General features: G+C 41.5%; 1 protein-coding gene across 2 annotated transcripts in view; it reads right to left on the bottom strand.

Moving 5' to 3' along the window:
* The window catches only part of UNC5C (unc-5 netrin receptor C), a 252,080-nt gene that overhangs the window by 34,565 nt on the left and 199,996 nt on the right, over window positions 1-17,519 (bottom strand). For both annotated transcript variants that reach the window (XM_027635934.1, XM_027635935.1), the window contains exons 5-7: window positions 11,365-11,545; window positions 9,143-9,310; window positions 7,897-8,061 (exon numbers count right to left, since the gene is read on the bottom strand). In XM_027635934.1, coding sequence (XP_027491735.1) covers window positions 7,897-8,061; window positions 9,143-9,310; window positions 11,365-11,545 — 514 coding nt within the window. The remainder of the gene's footprint in view (window positions 1-7,896; window positions 8,062-9,142; window positions 9,311-11,364; window positions 11,546-17,519) is intronic.

The raw sequence follows: 17,519 nt of genomic DNA, 5'->3' as shown, positions 1-17,519 counted from the left end.
ATCAGAAATTATCCTGAGAAGTTTGAATAACATTGGGTTAAGGATCCTAATAATTTTTTTGTTGTTGATTTTTTACTTCAATTGAACTCAATGAGCTAAAAAAAAAAAGTATATATTACTGTTTACAAATTCCAGATTCTAGGAATTCACCTTATCTCCCTTTTCCTTTAAAATGCCATTCTTAATTCAAAGCCAGCCCAATTTCAGACTTTTTTGCATTCATGAGAACAGACATTCATCAATTCTACATTCTGAATTCCACTATAAAGAGAGGGTTTTGAAACAAAGAAGAAAAAAAGTCATATGCCCATGCAGTGTTTGCAGTGCTGTGGCTGTGACCTTGCACTACTAATCCTGTTTCCATCTTCTGTCTCCTTCTGTCTTACCTCATTCACCATCACCTGTCAGCAATGCTACAGCTATCACCAGCTTGCTTGAGCTTTTTCATTATTTTTAAAGGAAATTATAGATGATCAATACAGTGTGCAAAGACTCAAAGCTTTCAAAAAAGACTTTCAAAGACTTTCAAAATGTTCATTCAGACGCATTGCAATGCTATAGGCTTCCACCAAGTCCATCTATGATGGACAAACAGCCACATATTTCCATCTTAGGAGAAGGAATTTAGGGATTTAACTTGACATTCAGGAGTTTTAAAATGCTTTGTGCAAGTTCTACTGTCCAGAGGCTGCACATGCTTCCAGTACTGTTTTCTACAAGGGAGTAGAGTTAATGGTACAAGAGCAACCTTAGAGTAAACCCCATATTCTGACCGCTTAGTGCCAAGGCTTCATGTTCACTTAACATGTTGCTAATGCAGATTTACCATAGGAGAAATATTAACAATAATATATGACTTGTAATTGCTGTTAATCGTTTCTCCCCCTTGCTATTTCCCAGGAAAAGAAGATGATGTGATATGTTACACCTTTTTTTGTGGTGGTTAAAAAATTTAAAAAAAACAATAAAACAAACCAACAAAATCTGTGGAGCTGCAAAAACCTTTTAGACACAATGTGCCCAGCTCCTTCTTATATTTTCTGTTCTAAAGAAAGACCTTCATATCTGCAGTAATGATGCTGAAGGTCAGATATGATATCAGACATCCCAGAGATAATGCACTGCAATTTATTTTCTTTCTGAAGGACTAATTATTGGCATGTTCAAAGTGAGCTAATAAATACGGAGCTTGAGGTTTTGTGACTATTTACTTGGGTATCATCTCAGATCTTTCCTGAGCGGGTAAGTAAAATGGGGAGACTCTCTTGTTCTCTCCTTGAATGGAGTTTGTGATATTCTATAATTAAGACTGCAATTATGTTTTCATTTCAAATTAGATCCTGAAATTTGTTAATATTGTTAGAAAGGTCTTGCCTGAGTTTAAACACGCATGTCATCTATATGGGAGTGGGGGAAGTTGAAAGAGAAGAATAACTTGTTGCTAAAATTTGATGTGGATTAGAATATCCAAGTTTGACATTATGCAATCTTTTGCAGTTAAGGACTTTGACCTTTTGGTTAAATCTTATGTCCATCTTTAGTATCTTAGAAGCACAGGACCTTAACATTGGGTTTGTTATGAATGTTTGACAGCAAAATAAACACATGCCTAGCATGGCAATTTGCTAGATTGTGTATTTGCAAATTCCACTCTGAATGCTAAATTGACTTTCTGGGATTCACTTTGTTTTGCAGTAATAGCTGGACAAGAGCTGAAATAACGACATGGGGCAGTACTGAAGAGAGGACATACGGCAAACAGCTAGTTGAGTGAAGGGACAGTTGGAAGGGGATGTAGGAGAGGGGAATGCTGGAAAAAAAGGCTTATGGAAAGCATGAGTTATCCACACAGAACAGGTATCAAAATCTTTGGCAGGTTTGTAAGCTCACACGTAAAGTAACTTGCATTCCCCAGTTTATAACCTCAAAAATCCCAGAGACTCCAGAATCAGCTGATCAGCTCAATGTTTCTCTCAAACTACAGAAACTTCCTTACCCAGCATAAGTTTTCATTTAAGGATGCTGCCAACAATTTTTTCAGTCCAGATATAGAAATAGAGAGCACTGAGTTTTACATCTGATCCTTTTACTTACTCCTGGATGAGCCTTGGGAAATTCATGTAATTTTGCTCTGCCTGACACCCTGACAGGAAAGCAAAAATCATGAAATATACCCACCTTTGTATATGATAAGGAAAATATAAACATACATCATTGTCACTGCATGGGATAGCTTTCTTCTACAATTAAAATAATGTATCAGTTAGACTTCATCATAAGATTTACATTTTCCTTTCATCTATCTCGGTAATATTTTGAGTTTCTTAACGTGCAGAGGGACAGGAAGAATAAAAGAAAGCCTAAGAAAATTAAGAAGAATGAAAAGTGTAGATGGACAAGGTTGCTTTTTTTCCCTTCTCTCTGCATGGTTATAATATTTTTGATTAGTTCAGATTTTTGAAAACAGCCTAGAGATTCTACAGCACTTGTCTTTCATTAAAAATAATATGGAGGTGGTTTTTTCTAAACTGACCGGGGTGAAGACACAGTGATTTCAGTGCCTTGGGTTCTGCCTGTGGCTCTGCTCTTCTATTTTCTCTCAACACTTCTATCTACTTTGAGCAGTTGGTTTTCTAGGCAAGAGCTCTCAGTTGCAGAGGGCCCACTGGAGCATGGATGCTTCTCAACTGGGGATTTCTCATGTTGCTATAATAAAAGAGATGAGTCATGACTCTGAGATGTGTGCATAAATTCCCTTGGCTGCTACACCATTACATAGTAGTTGGGTTGAAAACAGAATAATACATCTCCTTACTCATATCAAACAACAATACTACAGAAAACTTCTTCTAGGAACAAATGAGATGCCTTCTTCAAAGGAATGAGCACCCCCTGCAAGGGCAAAACAAGCAGGTGGCTATATCATTATGCTGACAGACTGAATGTATTAGAAGTTCTCTCTTGACCAACATGCTCTTAATAAAAGGTTTTATTTCATTCCTCTACACACATGGGCTTCTGTTGCAGTCTCCCTTGGGAGAGGTTCTGCTTGCCTTCTGGAGTCTGGAAAACATCCCCCTGCTCTTTGCATACTAATCTGCTCTGGTCGACCTGAGGTCCTGATCAAGCCGCTCTGCCCTGTAATTCTTCCCTGAATGCCTGCTTTCAAATCAAGCCAAAAAGGGAAATGAATACTTATTCCATCAGAGGTTCTGACATGTTACATTAAACAAGCAAGGCATGTGCAGAATATTTATGTTTTGGGAAGAAAGAGATGGTAGTATCAGGGTAACCTTGCCTTCCACTCAAGATCTGTGTATAAACAGAGATGAGACTGGAAAAGGGCAGCATTTAGCCATTTCATACAACAGCAGGATAAACTGCATCTTTTTCACACGCTTAGGCACTATCATTGCAAGAAGGAACCTTATGAACTTCATACTGCCTTTCAGACAAGGATTTCAGAGTGCTCAGCAAATACAGATTTGCTATCACCATTTCAACATCAATTCACTCTTGACTAGAAGGAAGCCTTTTTTTAAAAGGAATGGAATTATTAGGCTGATAATAACATTTTCACCATGGTATAGGCATCTTTTTCTCAAGCGGTACATCTGCTATTTGAGTTTCCAAGTAGTTAAGCTACATGCAGGGAGAGAAAGCGATCACCAAAGTGATCCAAGTGTTAGTCCAGATTAACAACAGATGAAGATGTTTTGAATCTTTTTTTCCATTCTATAAATGACAATAGCAAATCTCAGTCTTTTCATGCTCAAGCAACAAAGGAAAAGTCCATACTGGATCTGATGACACTCGGCAGTGATTCACAAGTGGGAGTTTCTTTCTGGCCCTATTCAATGATGGATCTTTATTCCATATTATGACACTATAAAATAAACAATTTTACTACACAAAGAAACAATACTATTTACGTAACTTTATAATCCATAGCCCTCAAGGAACAATATGTGCTTCACTATTATCTTACCTTGCTATAAGACAGCTAGCCCTCTGTTTTGGAAAAAGCTGAAAGCACAACTTAGCCAGCCTTTTATGAAAAGCCACAGTGGTCGACTAAAGCCAAGAGTGAGCTGAAAAAGGGGCACTGGTTATCTTCCTGACTGTGCTAGTGCCAACCCTACACATCCCAGGCATGATTTCAGAAAAGACCAAAAGCCCAGCAGGCACCAACCTCACACCTACGGACTTGCTGTACTTATTCATTCAGGACAGGGACAATATAGATCTGAACACTGTCACTTCAGATCCTCAACAGAGAGGATATAGGTGACAGGCTCTGAGCATGACAGCTGCATGTCACAACTCAGGTAACAAGCCCTCAACATAACCACGTAGTACGGCTAAGTCTTCTCATAGGGTCCACCTCTTCCTGACTACCAGCAGCATTTTACACATAATGCAAAGCAGAACTTGGCCTGCCAGGGACTTGTAGCATCTGCTTTGTACCACACAAATGATCTACCAGTCATTCCAGACTGAGTCCAGCCAAACACTTCCACTTGTATGTTGCTTTAAAAATATTTGTGACCTAGCAAAGGGAACTAATTGTGCTGAAGTCTGAGCCAGCAGGGGAACGTTTTGCTTTCTTATTCCTTACACAGAACACCCACCAAAGTCATTAGGTGGGATGAGTGAAGGGCTAATTGCAGTGCTTCAGTTTATAGCAATCCCCTGTGAGATGCAGTGCATGCCTTTAAAAGTGTTGTTCCTTGCACTGAACTCGTACATCAAATGGGAAATAATGCAACTATGGAGGCAATAATGCAACTACCGTGGGTGGTAACCAGCCAATTCTTCTTACACCTACAGCATATTTTGTTCCAGAAGATCATATTAATGCTATTATGGGAATTATGGAATTGTTATAATGGACCTGCTAGGCAATATTGTGTATTTGGAAACTTAAAATACCAATGACCACCCTAAATTTTCACTACATCTGCTTTTCCTTTTCAATTCAGCCTGCTGTGTCTCTGCAGGATCTCTAGTTTAACGACTATTCGTCCCCTCATGTTAACAGAAAAATACTAACTACCGGATAAGGGAGTGTATGTGTATACTAGCAAGATCATTAGTCTGAATAAATGTGACAGTCGAGTAGCATGAGAAATGCCACAGTTAGTGGTAAGCACAAACTACAGCTTTGGGTGTAAAATACTATAATTACAAGGGATGGAGAAAGCTCCACAGTTTTTATCCCCACAGAAATCAATAGTCGTGCAGACTTCTGCTCTTTGCTGGAGCAGGAGCAGTCTGATGAAAGAGCTTATTGATCTATCCAGTTGATGCTACTGAAGTGAATAATAGACTGGAAGAGAAAGGGCTTGTAAATTAGACTCATTCAATCCAGCATTTTCCAGCATATCTTTTACGTGCAGCTATATAAAGGTATATATTTACAAGAGAGTTTTTGTCAAAGCAACAGGCTACTGACTCCTTGTAAGAGGGTCTGTCTACTAATTCTTTGACCCCAACTACACCCCCCGTGTCAACCTTCAAGCTCTCACTAAAGACTGATAGTCAGGAGGCAGCACCAGGGCATCTAGGAACAGGATTTGACTATGGGGCAGGTAAGCAGCTGGCCAACACATCTCCCTGAGGGCTATGGCCACAGAAAAAAAGGTGGCTGTAGCTTCCTCCATGCCACATGTGCCATGCCAGACCCAGTGGCATGAAGGCATTAGAAAAGTCTGCTGTGGATCCACAGGTTCCCAGGCTAGGAGAAATGTCAGTTCCTGGCCAGTCCCCAAAAGCCTCAAATATTGAGGCATGTTGTTTTAGGAATGAAAGGAGTCCTGTGTGTCTTCCTGGCTCAGCAGGCAGACTTTCTATGAACCTAAATCCACATGGGCAAAAATGTAAGTATTCAGATTGATTGCACATAAACTGAGAAGGAGAAATAAAGAAAAAGGGGGGGGGGGGAGAGAGAGAGAGAGCAGCAGGCACATTGCCACCAAGTATGGCAAATCAATCTTCTCAGCAGTGATGGATCGGGGAGCAGGACTGTAAGTTTTACAGGTATATGAAACCCCGCGAGTATAAAGACACCATTAAAACACTGCCATTAAATTCCAACACTGAAGGATTACCACGGCCCCTGGAGCTAAGCAGGTCATTATATGACTGCATATTTTTCATTATCATTTTTTATATACATATATAGGAAGCAGAAAAGGATTCACAACAGTTTCACCCTCTCTCCTGCTGAAGACCTCTGCTTTATACTCAGCATCCACTTTCACAAATAAAATGCAATATACCATCAACAGATAAACGAGATCCCTACAGGGCTTTTATTCTGCTGTACTATTATATCTACTTTTCCACAAGACTTCTGCTTAAATGGCTCTCTTTATGCACACACACAAAGATGACATACACCTGTCTAAATATAATCTGATAGTGAAGAGCTCTTCTGTATAGGAAAATGTATCTTTTCTTCCTAATTTACCATAATGACTTATTAACAGTGCTGGAGCTAGTGGTATGCTAGCTTCCCCACAATAAAAGTGTTATACAGTAAGACATGGATGGATTCTTATTTTCTTTTCTATCTTTAGAAATGAAAAAGAGAGGAGCTCTAAATTTCACCTTTCCATTTTCCCCATAAAAAGAGATTTTTTGAGGCATTACAGCTTCATAGGCTGTTGACACTGACTAATAGTTTTTAACATGATGGAAGTATTTTTATGAGCCACACTGAGGAAGCTATTTGTAACTCTGGGAAACCCCAGAGCAAGTGGCTATGCTGTGCCATAGGGTAGCTCAGAGATCACTGCCAGCATAGTAGCCATCTTATATAGTAATTATTCAAGGGGCAGACCTATGTATTAGCTAATAGTGTCACTTTTCTGTCATTGTGACTATTTCAGTCAAAAGTAACCTGCCTCAGAGAATAAAAATTCTTAACTCCTTTTTTATGAGAGAACCCAAAGCATTTTATGATCTGGACACATAGATATTGAATAGTTACAGCCACAACTCTTTGGATAACAGAGAGCTGAAGCTCGACAGAGAAGTACTGTAGCGAGATGGGATGAAGGAACAGGAGAGATGTGTATGTGATGATTTTGACTCAGGTTATTGTGCTAATGAAATGTGAAAGGGAGTCTTGATGCACCAACAGCCCAAAGAAGACCTCATTTTTGAGAAGGGATTGGGTGCAGAGCAGATTAATTGTTCATCAGTACATGTAAGAATCACACTTAAAACCTGCTTTTTTTTTTACTTCTCTCTCCTATTAGTCACAAAGGCAGGACCATGGCATAAACAGATGCAGGCAGAATAGACTTCAGTGCTAGAGCTGATCTTCATGAGCCTGCACCATGATGATGACTACACATGAAGTTTGCACTGGCACTGCCTAGATACAGCCTACCTCCTTCTACCACAGGGCACTCAAAATCCAAAAAAAGCACATAACTATTATACGTAGAAACATGTACAACCACCATTCCTGATATTAAGAAGCCACAAGCTGATCTGCTTGGCCAAGTTTACTCTTTAAAAATGCTGACTTTGCCCTAAATGCTCTTTTTTCCATTTACATTGCTGTAAGAGTCACTGCCAAACTTCTCTGGACAGATGCTGCACCTATATAGAGAGGAAGACTGTTTGGTGGGGAGACCAGGGGGAAGAAGGCTCTGTTATGACTCTTCCTAATTCTTCACTGTTCAACTTCATATACCTCAGACAGCATTACATTCATCTTCAGGCAAAAAGAGTGGGTTGCCCAGACTGGTGAGAACTGGATTAACTCATTTCTTTTACAAATGATTCTGTCACTTTAGGTCATTGATACTGTTCTGCAGCTATTTCTGGTTTCGCTGTGGCCATATATATCCCAGACTCCAGAGAGGTCACAGTGGCACTTACCCTGCATGCAGAGCCCGTCAGTGCAGTTCTTGGACTGCAGCACCAGCCCCTCGCAGTCCTTCCCCCCGTTCTTTGGTGCTGGGGCTGTGCACTCCCTCCGGCGCCAGTGAGTACACTCTGTGCCACAGGTGGACCACTTGCTCCAGGATGTCCACTTGCCATCCACTGACACGAGGAAAGAACAACTTGTTAGGGTGTACACAGAAGTGAGACCAAACAAGAGCAATGCACACATTGGCACAAGCTGGCCTGCAACTCCTGGCCATCTCTGGCAAGGCAGAGGGATCATCAGCCTGCTCTTCTCTAAGTCTATTAAGCAACAACTCAGGAATCTGTGATTTTATTTAAATTTTTGACATTTTTTAACACAAGAGATTAAACTGGTCCAAAAATTCTTCTTTAGTAGGAAGATATTTAATGTTAAATACTCCCTATTAAAAGAAATATCTAGAGGTACCAAACTATTTCACATGAGCAGAATCAGGAATGTGTTTAGTGCCTTTCAACATCCTGCAAATGACTTTCAAAAGCACTAAATCGAACAGGTGAAGAAGAAAATATGAAATTGTTCTTGTGACAGAGCTGGATGGCCAAACTTAACAAGCTCAAGATGACCTTACTGACATTGATTTGAGTGGGTCTGTAGAAGGAGGAAAGCACTGGACAATAGGGGCAGAACTTTGTCACAGATAAGTACCAACTACCTGGTGTGTCCTGAAGCAATTCTGTATTTTTCAGAAGTTTACATTTAAATACCTTTTAAAGGTATGGATACACAACTCTTTCCAGAATAAATGTCTTTGTATTTGAAGTCAGGTAAACATGTGCCTCAAATTTAACATCCACATCCCAGATGCTTCACAGTTGCTGAGACAGCTGGAGTGACCAGACATTGCAAATATATTTACACCACAGTTCCTTTCTATATTCAAATTCCAATCCTTTTCCAGAGCTTTCAACCATTATCTCCTACAATTTGAAACTCTGAATGTTCCCCAAATCCCCTGAATTATGAGGGCTGAGATACCAGTGTAAGCAGCATGCAAAAGTAGGGCTGAAACCCACGCTGCTTGATATGATGTGCTCACTATTTTATCTACTTATGTAATACAATTTCATATTCATCCCTTGAAATCTTGGATTTATTAATAATGAGATGCTGGCTTTTGTAACTCATAGTATTCTCCTGAAATGACTGATGACAGACAAACAATTTATCTAGGGCTGTGTGCTGTTGATACTGAACCTGGACACAGAGTGGTGCAAGCTATTTTCTGAACGCTCTGGCCCTCGCAGAAGGCACCACCGTTGAGTGGGGCAGGGTTGGTGCAGGTCCTCGTGCGCTTCTGGAAGCCTCTCCCGCATCGGCTGTTACACACTGACCACTCAGTCCAGGTAGACCAGCCTCCGTTCACTGAAAAGCAAGAGGGAGAGTATGATCCCATAATCAGGCCAGCCTGGTCAGCCCAAAGCCAAAGCAATGGCTGGGAATAGCATGAGAAGCAACACTGAACAGATAAAACTCACGTCTCCAACATGCCAAATGTATGCCAGAAGTCACCGTAAAAATTTGAAGAAATGCTGATGCCAAATCAGATGCATCATTTGATGACTATTAGGGCTGGCAGGTGACCAACCTTACTCTGAAAGCTGACCTGACCCAGCCTTAAGCTCCTGATGGAGTATGTATGATCAAAATTCCTGCAGATTCAGAGAGCGCACACAGCTCTAACAGCCAGAAGCCGATGCTCTGAAAGCTACAGTACTTTCCAAAGGGAGACAACCTGCACTCCTGCTCACGCTCAGATGAACCCATCACCTATGTATGCTGAGACACCCTCATGCTTTGATTAGACATTGATAATTTTCTCTTCCTTTCTTTGAAGATGGTGATTTCAGGATGTCAGGACAACTTCACTCATCCCTCTGTGGACCTAGCTGGCGCATATGAATGTCTCAGCACTTCCCTAACAGATATTTAAGCTGTTCAGAGTGAACTAACACTAAATGTATTCTTTTTAATTGACTTTGGGAAGATATTTATCTCTGGAAAGATATTTATGCTGACTCTCCTTTTCACCCACCTCATTTTCTGGGATAGAGGGATAGATGAAGAAGGAGCTATGTTACTCTACATAAGAATGTCACTGCCAGTGTATAGGTAACATACTAACTGCTCAGATTCTCTAAACCCAAATGTTTGTGATATGATACAACCCTTAAGCAGCTCTGGTAGCAAAACCCATAAAAATGCTTCTCCCCTACACATGTCTCTTGAATGCACTGTTGAAAAAAAAATCTGTATATGTATGAGAAGGAGTTGCCTACATCTTTATATTTCTGCATTCATCATCGTTACAAAACACGGAGCTCTTGCATGGTCCATTCCTCAATATCACAACCACTGCTAATCAACTCAATTCAGTCAGTTTTCTATAAAAACTGAACTAAAAGGCCTTCATTGTAACTTGGGGAAGCAACTGCTTACAATTAAATCTAACTGCTACCCTGAATATGAAATGAATATTAGGGATAATCATAGGGATTTTTTCCTACTTGTCTATCCTATAATTAAGCTGATTGTAAGGAACACCAGTTCAGTCAGCTGGCACATCATCAGAGCAGGTTTTGTTCTGGTGGATACCCCCACCTGGGATGCATTTGGGGCAGTAACTCTGCAGGGGCAAAGGCTCAACCTGGTGGGGCAGAGCTGCAGTGCAACACAGGCTGGAAGAGACCCTAGAAGGGCATCTCATCTGGCCCCTCCACAGTCAAAGCACGACCAGCCTCAGTTATATCAGGACTGTGGATGCAGACACATGCAGACACTGTAGATGCTATCCCATGCTTTGTATTCCCCTGACGTTTATTTTTAAGCTAGGCTGTGTGCCTCTGAACTGCAGTCCCAGAATGCTTTGTTCCTTTGCCCCTGATGTCACGGTATGTTTTGGCAGTAGACACCAAAAATAAGCTTATTTAAATAAATATAAGAAGATGGAGGGTTCTGATGAGCTCTGACACTCTTACCAGTATCTGGGAGCACAAACTTCCCATCAGTTTCACTCTTATTCCTGAAAAGTACCACTAAGAATGTGAACTGTGGTGGTAGTAAGCAATGCCTTGGACACTCCTGTTGGAGAATGTGCCCTCGTGGCTCCTTGCTGTATCCAGCCGGCATGTGTTACGGCAAGGGGAAAAAACAACTGCTCTTCATGAGTTAGCTGGCTGTGTGTGTAGGTGCTTGTTCCTCCTGTCACCAATAAGCCAAGCCATCAGACCTATACTTCTGATATTTTCAGTAATAAACCCTGACTGCAGTCCCTGTACATGTCTGCAAGTCAACAGGCAGCACAGGCAGCCCAGACTGACCACAATTAGAGTTGCATACACGCATTTTGCATCCTCCTCCTGCCCCTCTCGCTTTGACTGTGCATCCATCCATTTGCAATAGGACAAGGCACCACTTACCATAGACAATCACAGTCGCTGTGGTGCTTTTCCTTTTGGCCACAATGTTTTTTGCAACACAGGTGTAATTGGCTGTGTCAGAAAGCCGGGCTTGCTTGATGATCAAGTTGTGATCAATCGTGATGTAAAAATTTCGGTCTTCCACGGGATCAATAACCTCTTCATTCTTCAGCCACTCCACCTTGGGGTTTCAAAGGGCCAGAGGGGAGGTAGTGAGTCAGCACCAAGTCACACCACAATTGGACAGACACAGTATCTATGATTACATTGTTTTTAAGTACACATGCACTCACATGTACATACATGTTATTGTCTTGCTGCAATTAGAATTAAACAAAATAGAGACAGTTACCAAGAAATCACAAGGACATCAGTGCTTATTTTTCCTTTTTTACTTATATAAGCTACATTTTGTTTTAATAAAGCATAATTTCCTTGTCTACACAAAAAAACCCACCAAAAACCAAAACACAAAACAAAACAAACAAACAAAAAAAATAACAACAAAAAAAGTCCACCCATGATTTTTAATCTAGACAATGTTCTCTTTATTGCCTTCCTAAAAAAACCCACCCTGTTATATTCCAGTTTATGGCAGTGAGCTGCTCTTAATATAATTTGGCTGCAAATCCAGTAGCTCGTTTTCATTTCAACTGTGTGCTCTGAAGGACAGGACAGGACTGGACCCTGGATGGATCAAAGCTGGATCTTTATGTCTCTGGATCACTTCAGCCTGTGTCCAGGACTTAATTAAAGGAGGAAAAACATAAATACAACCAGCCTGCCAGACTTGTAGGGTGCTAGCTGCCAAGACCTGCTTTCACAAACCCCACTTTTCTAAAGACATTTGAGGAACTACCCAAGCACTGACAAACCCCAAAAGCAACCGAGAAACTGCTCCCCACCTGAGACAGCTGTACAGACTGCCCCAATCCATGGTGAGAAAACGAATGATCTCTCCTGGTGCTCAAGACAGAAGGCTCAATTCATGCCTGGACAAAGCCAGTCCAAAGCTGTAAGACCAGTGCTGGCAGATGTGAGCTTGGATTATAGGTCCCCACCAACCAGTCCCCCTCTTTAGCCCTGGCTTAAGTAGCTCCAGCTCCCCTACCCCAGTTTGGGTGGAGGTATATCAGGTGTGAGCTGCTTCCAAAGGTGTACACCTTAGTGAATGTAAAGCCATTGCTTCAGTGAAGGCTTGATTTAAACTCCCCTTTCCCACAGCACATCCCTGCAGTACGTGGCAGTCAACTGTCAATACTGTGTTGCTTAAAGTTGGTAGTGTAAAAAAGGCCATGGAAATGGATACATGTGTCTGTGAGGAACAGGAAAAGAAAAAAAAAGATATAAAACTTTGGAGGCTGTATTTCTGTCACTACCACAATCCTGTTTCACCATGGAAGATACAAGCTCTCAGTCGATAGCCTGTTTTTCCTCGACAGGATGACTAAAATTGTTCTTCCTCCTTTCTTGAATCCTAATGGGTATCAGGTATAATCAAGACAGACAGATTCCTATTCAGTCAGTGGCAATATTTAGCTCCTTCCTCACCTGCAGGTCAAGTCCGCATGCATTCTAGAATGAAAAACAAGCCAGGAGCTTATCTTCACCAGTGGTAGGCTGTCACTTAACCGCCGCCTCTCACACAAATAAAACACCTTTTTTGGGTTTTAATGTCATTGATTTTTTCTGGGATGGAGTACAGACTTATGCCAGGGGTCTAAGAGATGCTACAGGTACTGCCAGAACAGTGTACGTGCCACCTTCAAATCTGCCTGTAATCTTCCTATCCTCTGCACATTGAAGACACCAGAACATCGGTAAGGACAGGACTACAGTCTACATAGTCTAAGGCTCAGTCTAAAATGTTTCTGGTATGCCCATCAGAGCACATACTCCAGCAGCCTCTGGTACCCTGAAGGCTCCATGCCCAAGCACATGGTTGTCTTTTTTGAGTACTCTGCAACACTTTCTCTCTCCACTGAAAACACACATGCATATTCAGTCTGGGTCTCAAATGATTAGACAAAATTAAAGCTGTAAGCATTAAATTCCCTATCATCCCTGCAAAAACACCAAAGATAATATGAAAACAGAAGTTGCCAAAAAAAAAAAAAAGGCAGGTCTGTATAATTCAGTATATTGCCTCTGGCTCTACACCAAATCTCTTAGGAAAAAGATCCTTTTCACCTAATGCCTCAAAATTCTACAGAATTTGCTAACAATAAAAGTTTGCAGAACAACAGGATGCCTCTTTTTTCCACCAGTACATCAGAACTGTGTGTGTATGTCTAAATCCCATCTCTTTCACAAGATATCCCTAATATATCTAATTCAGTCTTCTGACATCCAGGTTTTTATGATGTCTGTTAATGTTGCAAACTCCCATGTTAAATCTGAAGGGAGGAACTGATGGATGATTTGACACACAGAAGGAGTCTCCTTTCACACACATTTTAGCCATCAGTAGAACAACACAAAAAAGAGCACATCCCTCCAGCGGTTGTGTTTTCTCCCTCAGTCCTTGTAGAAATGGTAACTAATTCAATACACTACAACATATAAGTGAGGTTGTTGTTGGTACTTATTTTCAATTATTATCAGCCTCATTTTCTCTAGTGTAGGTGCCTGAAGTGCTCAGTACCTCCAAACTTCTGATTTTTTTTTTTTTTTTTTGAGGTAACCAGTATAGGTGGGAGCAGGGTTGTTCTGTCACGTAAGTAGGAAGAGATCAGGTGTCAAATACAGAACACAGAAGAGAAGAGAACAAAGAGGAATGAGACAGTGTGATTTATGAATGACAAGTATGCAAACTGTTATTACAGAAGCTAAAAGCAACAATCTCTTTTGATGCCATGCTGTTCCCCAAGGCTCAGCCCCCTCACTGAAGTAGGCTGTTAATTCAGTCAATGCAGAAACTTATCCTGAATTTAATTCTGCCTGAATAATAGAGACTGGTAGACGAGGTATCCGACACATATGTGCTAGAGACCTGTACCCCTGCAGGCAAATGGACACAGGGGCAGCAGGATGTCCATGGACATTTCAAAGTGCACAAAAGTCAGCCTCCAAGGTCATACCAAATCACACCCTCATGCCTCCATTTTTCATATATCTAGAGACGTTTTAGAGTAGATGGTTTCTTTTGCCTAATATTGAAGATGTATGTTTACTGGCTATAATAACAATTCTTGAACAGGCACCTAGTCCTATGTATTCAATTAAATCAAGCATATCCTTCCAACTGTTATTGATAAATGTACTGATGGCTATGCATGTATATGTAGGAAAAGCATGGGATCAGTTTTTCTTTATCATAACAGAAATCATTTAATTGCCAACAATTATACCATAAAGGATGAAATAAGTGTACCCCCTGGGAGATGACAGCTATGGAAAATTACAACAATTTGCAATTTTTTTTTATATACAAACTCTTAGAACAAAGCAGACAGAAAATCCCCATTTCTTATTGTTAGTTTTCTACTCGCAGAAGTATTTTTGTTATATGTTTGCACACTGACTAGGAAAAGAAGCCCACTTAGTTGAGGTGTGAGAGTAGTGAATGAAATCTTGACTCATAGAAACTGCAGATGCTGAGAAGCTGGAGCACACCTGAAGCCAGTTACCTTTTGGTCAGAGCTCCTTAGCACTCTGGAAGCAACTTGCGGAGCAGTGAGGTACACAGCTCCTGCCAGCTGTGCTGGATCTGCACATCCAGTGCTGCTAATGGGCTGGCAAGCAAGCCTGCAAGAGACTAAGCCATCCCTGCAACGGGCTGAGAAAGTGCATGGTCCAAGGTGGCTGTAATTTACAGCAACATACCTTGTAGCATCTTTCTGTCATCCTGCTCCCCAGTGAGAGACAGATGTGTTGTCTCTAATCATTCACTGATTGGTATCGGGAGATACATTAACATAATTGGCACATTTGTTCTAATTAACAGAGGGAAGCTGCCACATGCCACCCAACATGAAAAGCAAGACCATCGGCGAGAACAGAAAACCTGCGATCACCACCTCAGCTATACCTGGGAGCTGCAGCCAAATCTGTGCTGCCAGAGGATGTTTCCAGCTGCAGCATGAAATAAGGCAGTATACACAGAGATAGACTTGCAGAGCCAGGACAGGTTTCTGTGCAGACTAAATGAACACAGGGAACATAAATCACACAAGCGATTACAGACGCAGGAAAACCTATTACGGAGGCTAATTGCTGACACAAATTTAGCCATACTAAGTTAGTAGCACTACTAGGCACTTAAGTCTCTTGGCACACTTGCTTATGTATGACTGTTTTAGAAACTGGTAGAGCAGAAGCACATCTGTTCCAAAAGAAATCCAAGGATGGAAAAGGAATAGGAGCTCATCTAGGTCCTGCCCTCCATATTGTACAAGTCATTCCTTACAGCTCTCGCAATCTCAAGAGCAAAGTCAGCAGGGTATGAGTTCTGGATCCTTTTTGCTCATTATCTCCTCTGCACCAACCTGCCCTAGAATCATCTTCAGAGCAAGGTCCACCTGCCCAAAACAAGTCTTCTACCCTCCAGACACAGACAAAGTGCTCCAGTACAGTTCTCCACAAGAAACGAGATGCAAACAGCTGGGAGAGACTTGTCCTGATAAAAGGCAATTTGTAATTCTGGGAAGTGAGAACATTGCACCCCTGCCTTCCCCATGCCTGGTTGATGCAGCAGGATTGCTTTCCATCTGGTCCCTCATCCACACTGGCATTGCGGTTGGTGTTCTCTGCAGCTGTGCCAACTGGTCACAGTGGCATCACTTGCCTTGCAGCAGTCCCTGCTGAGCTCACACAACCTCCAACAGCCACAGGGAAATCACAGCTCGCCTGCTTCACCTGAATTGTAACAATAGACACGAATCCCAAGCCATATTGGTAGTAAGGGCACACAGTAAGAACAAAGCATTTGTGCAACTAGCTACTGATTTGGACACAGTACAAGATGTTCAAGTGAGACCGAGAAAACTTTAGCAGCTTTCATGCAGGCTATCGAACCAGCAGCTATTTCAGGTACCTTGAGACTTGAGTGCCTATTTGAAGAATGTTATTTGATTTCTGGATTTTGTTTCAAATGTATACTTTCACCCCAGCAACTGGCTGTTGAAGGGGATACTGTCCTCTATATACTATTTACTGAAAAGAGACTTAAGATTAAAAAAAAAGAAAGAAAAAAGTGATCTCCAAAGAGACTGAAATTACAGCTATGAGTGACTAAAAAACACATATCAAAAATGAGACAGCAAATGCAAATCACCACGATGTTTTGTTAAGTTCTTGCTATTGTGCTTCTGCTGACAATAAGGGGAATTGTTGTTCCTGCTGTGGAAACACTTCCTTAACAACACATATATGCAGCTTTCTGCTTGAGTACTAAAATCTATATAGGGTGTATGTACAGCTGCTGGATGTCTCTGGCCCCATTACAGTTCTCTTTATGCACAACTGGGAAGTGAAACCTCACAGAATAAACTTCAAAGGTCAAGGTGGACTGGCAGAAGCAGATGGAGAACTTTCTTCCATACAGCCTCAAATTCAAACATCATCATCATCATCATCATGGCTGGGCTTCGTGAACGAAGATCTGGGGAGGGCTCTACCCACGTTTGTTACAAGCACGTTGGTGGCTAAAAAGGTCAATACGAGATAGACACATCTGGTTGCACAAGGCACAGCAGAAAGCCTCTTTAGATGGTATATTCTGCAAGGCACGATTCTTTCTGCATTGCCTTTTCTCCTCAAGAGTGATCCTGCGTGCTTTTTCAAAAGCATCAGCAGCGTTATAGATGGTGTGTCTCCAGACCTCCCGATTGGAGGCCAGAGTAGACCAGTTATGTTGATCAATATGGTCGAGGCTGAGATGTTGTTTCAAGGAGTCCTTGTATCTCCTCTTCGGGGCTCCTCTCATGAGGCAGTCGGTGGCAAGTTCACCATAAAGCAAGATCTTAGGGAGGCGGTGGTCCTTCATCCTTGAGACGTGCCCTGCCCAGCGCAGCTGTGTTCTCAGGTGACTGCTGCTTTTTCTAGAACTGATGTGTTAGCCACATAATCTGACCAGTGGATATCTAGGATTGTACGGAGACAGTGTTGATGGAAGTGTTCTAGGAGACGCGGGACCACTACGTGCCGGGTGACGG

The sequence above is a fragment of the Corapipo altera genome, unplaced genomic scaffold (assembly GCF_003945725.1).
Source record: "Corapipo altera isolate COAL_440 unplaced genomic scaffold, ASM394572v1 22b, whole genome shotgun sequence".
In the NCBI taxonomy this organism is placed as follows: Eukaryota; Metazoa; Chordata; class Aves; order Passeriformes; family Pipridae; genus Corapipo; species Corapipo altera.
The sequence above is the reverse complement of the archived record's forward strand: the minus strand, read 5'-3'. Positions and strand labels throughout refer to the sequence as shown.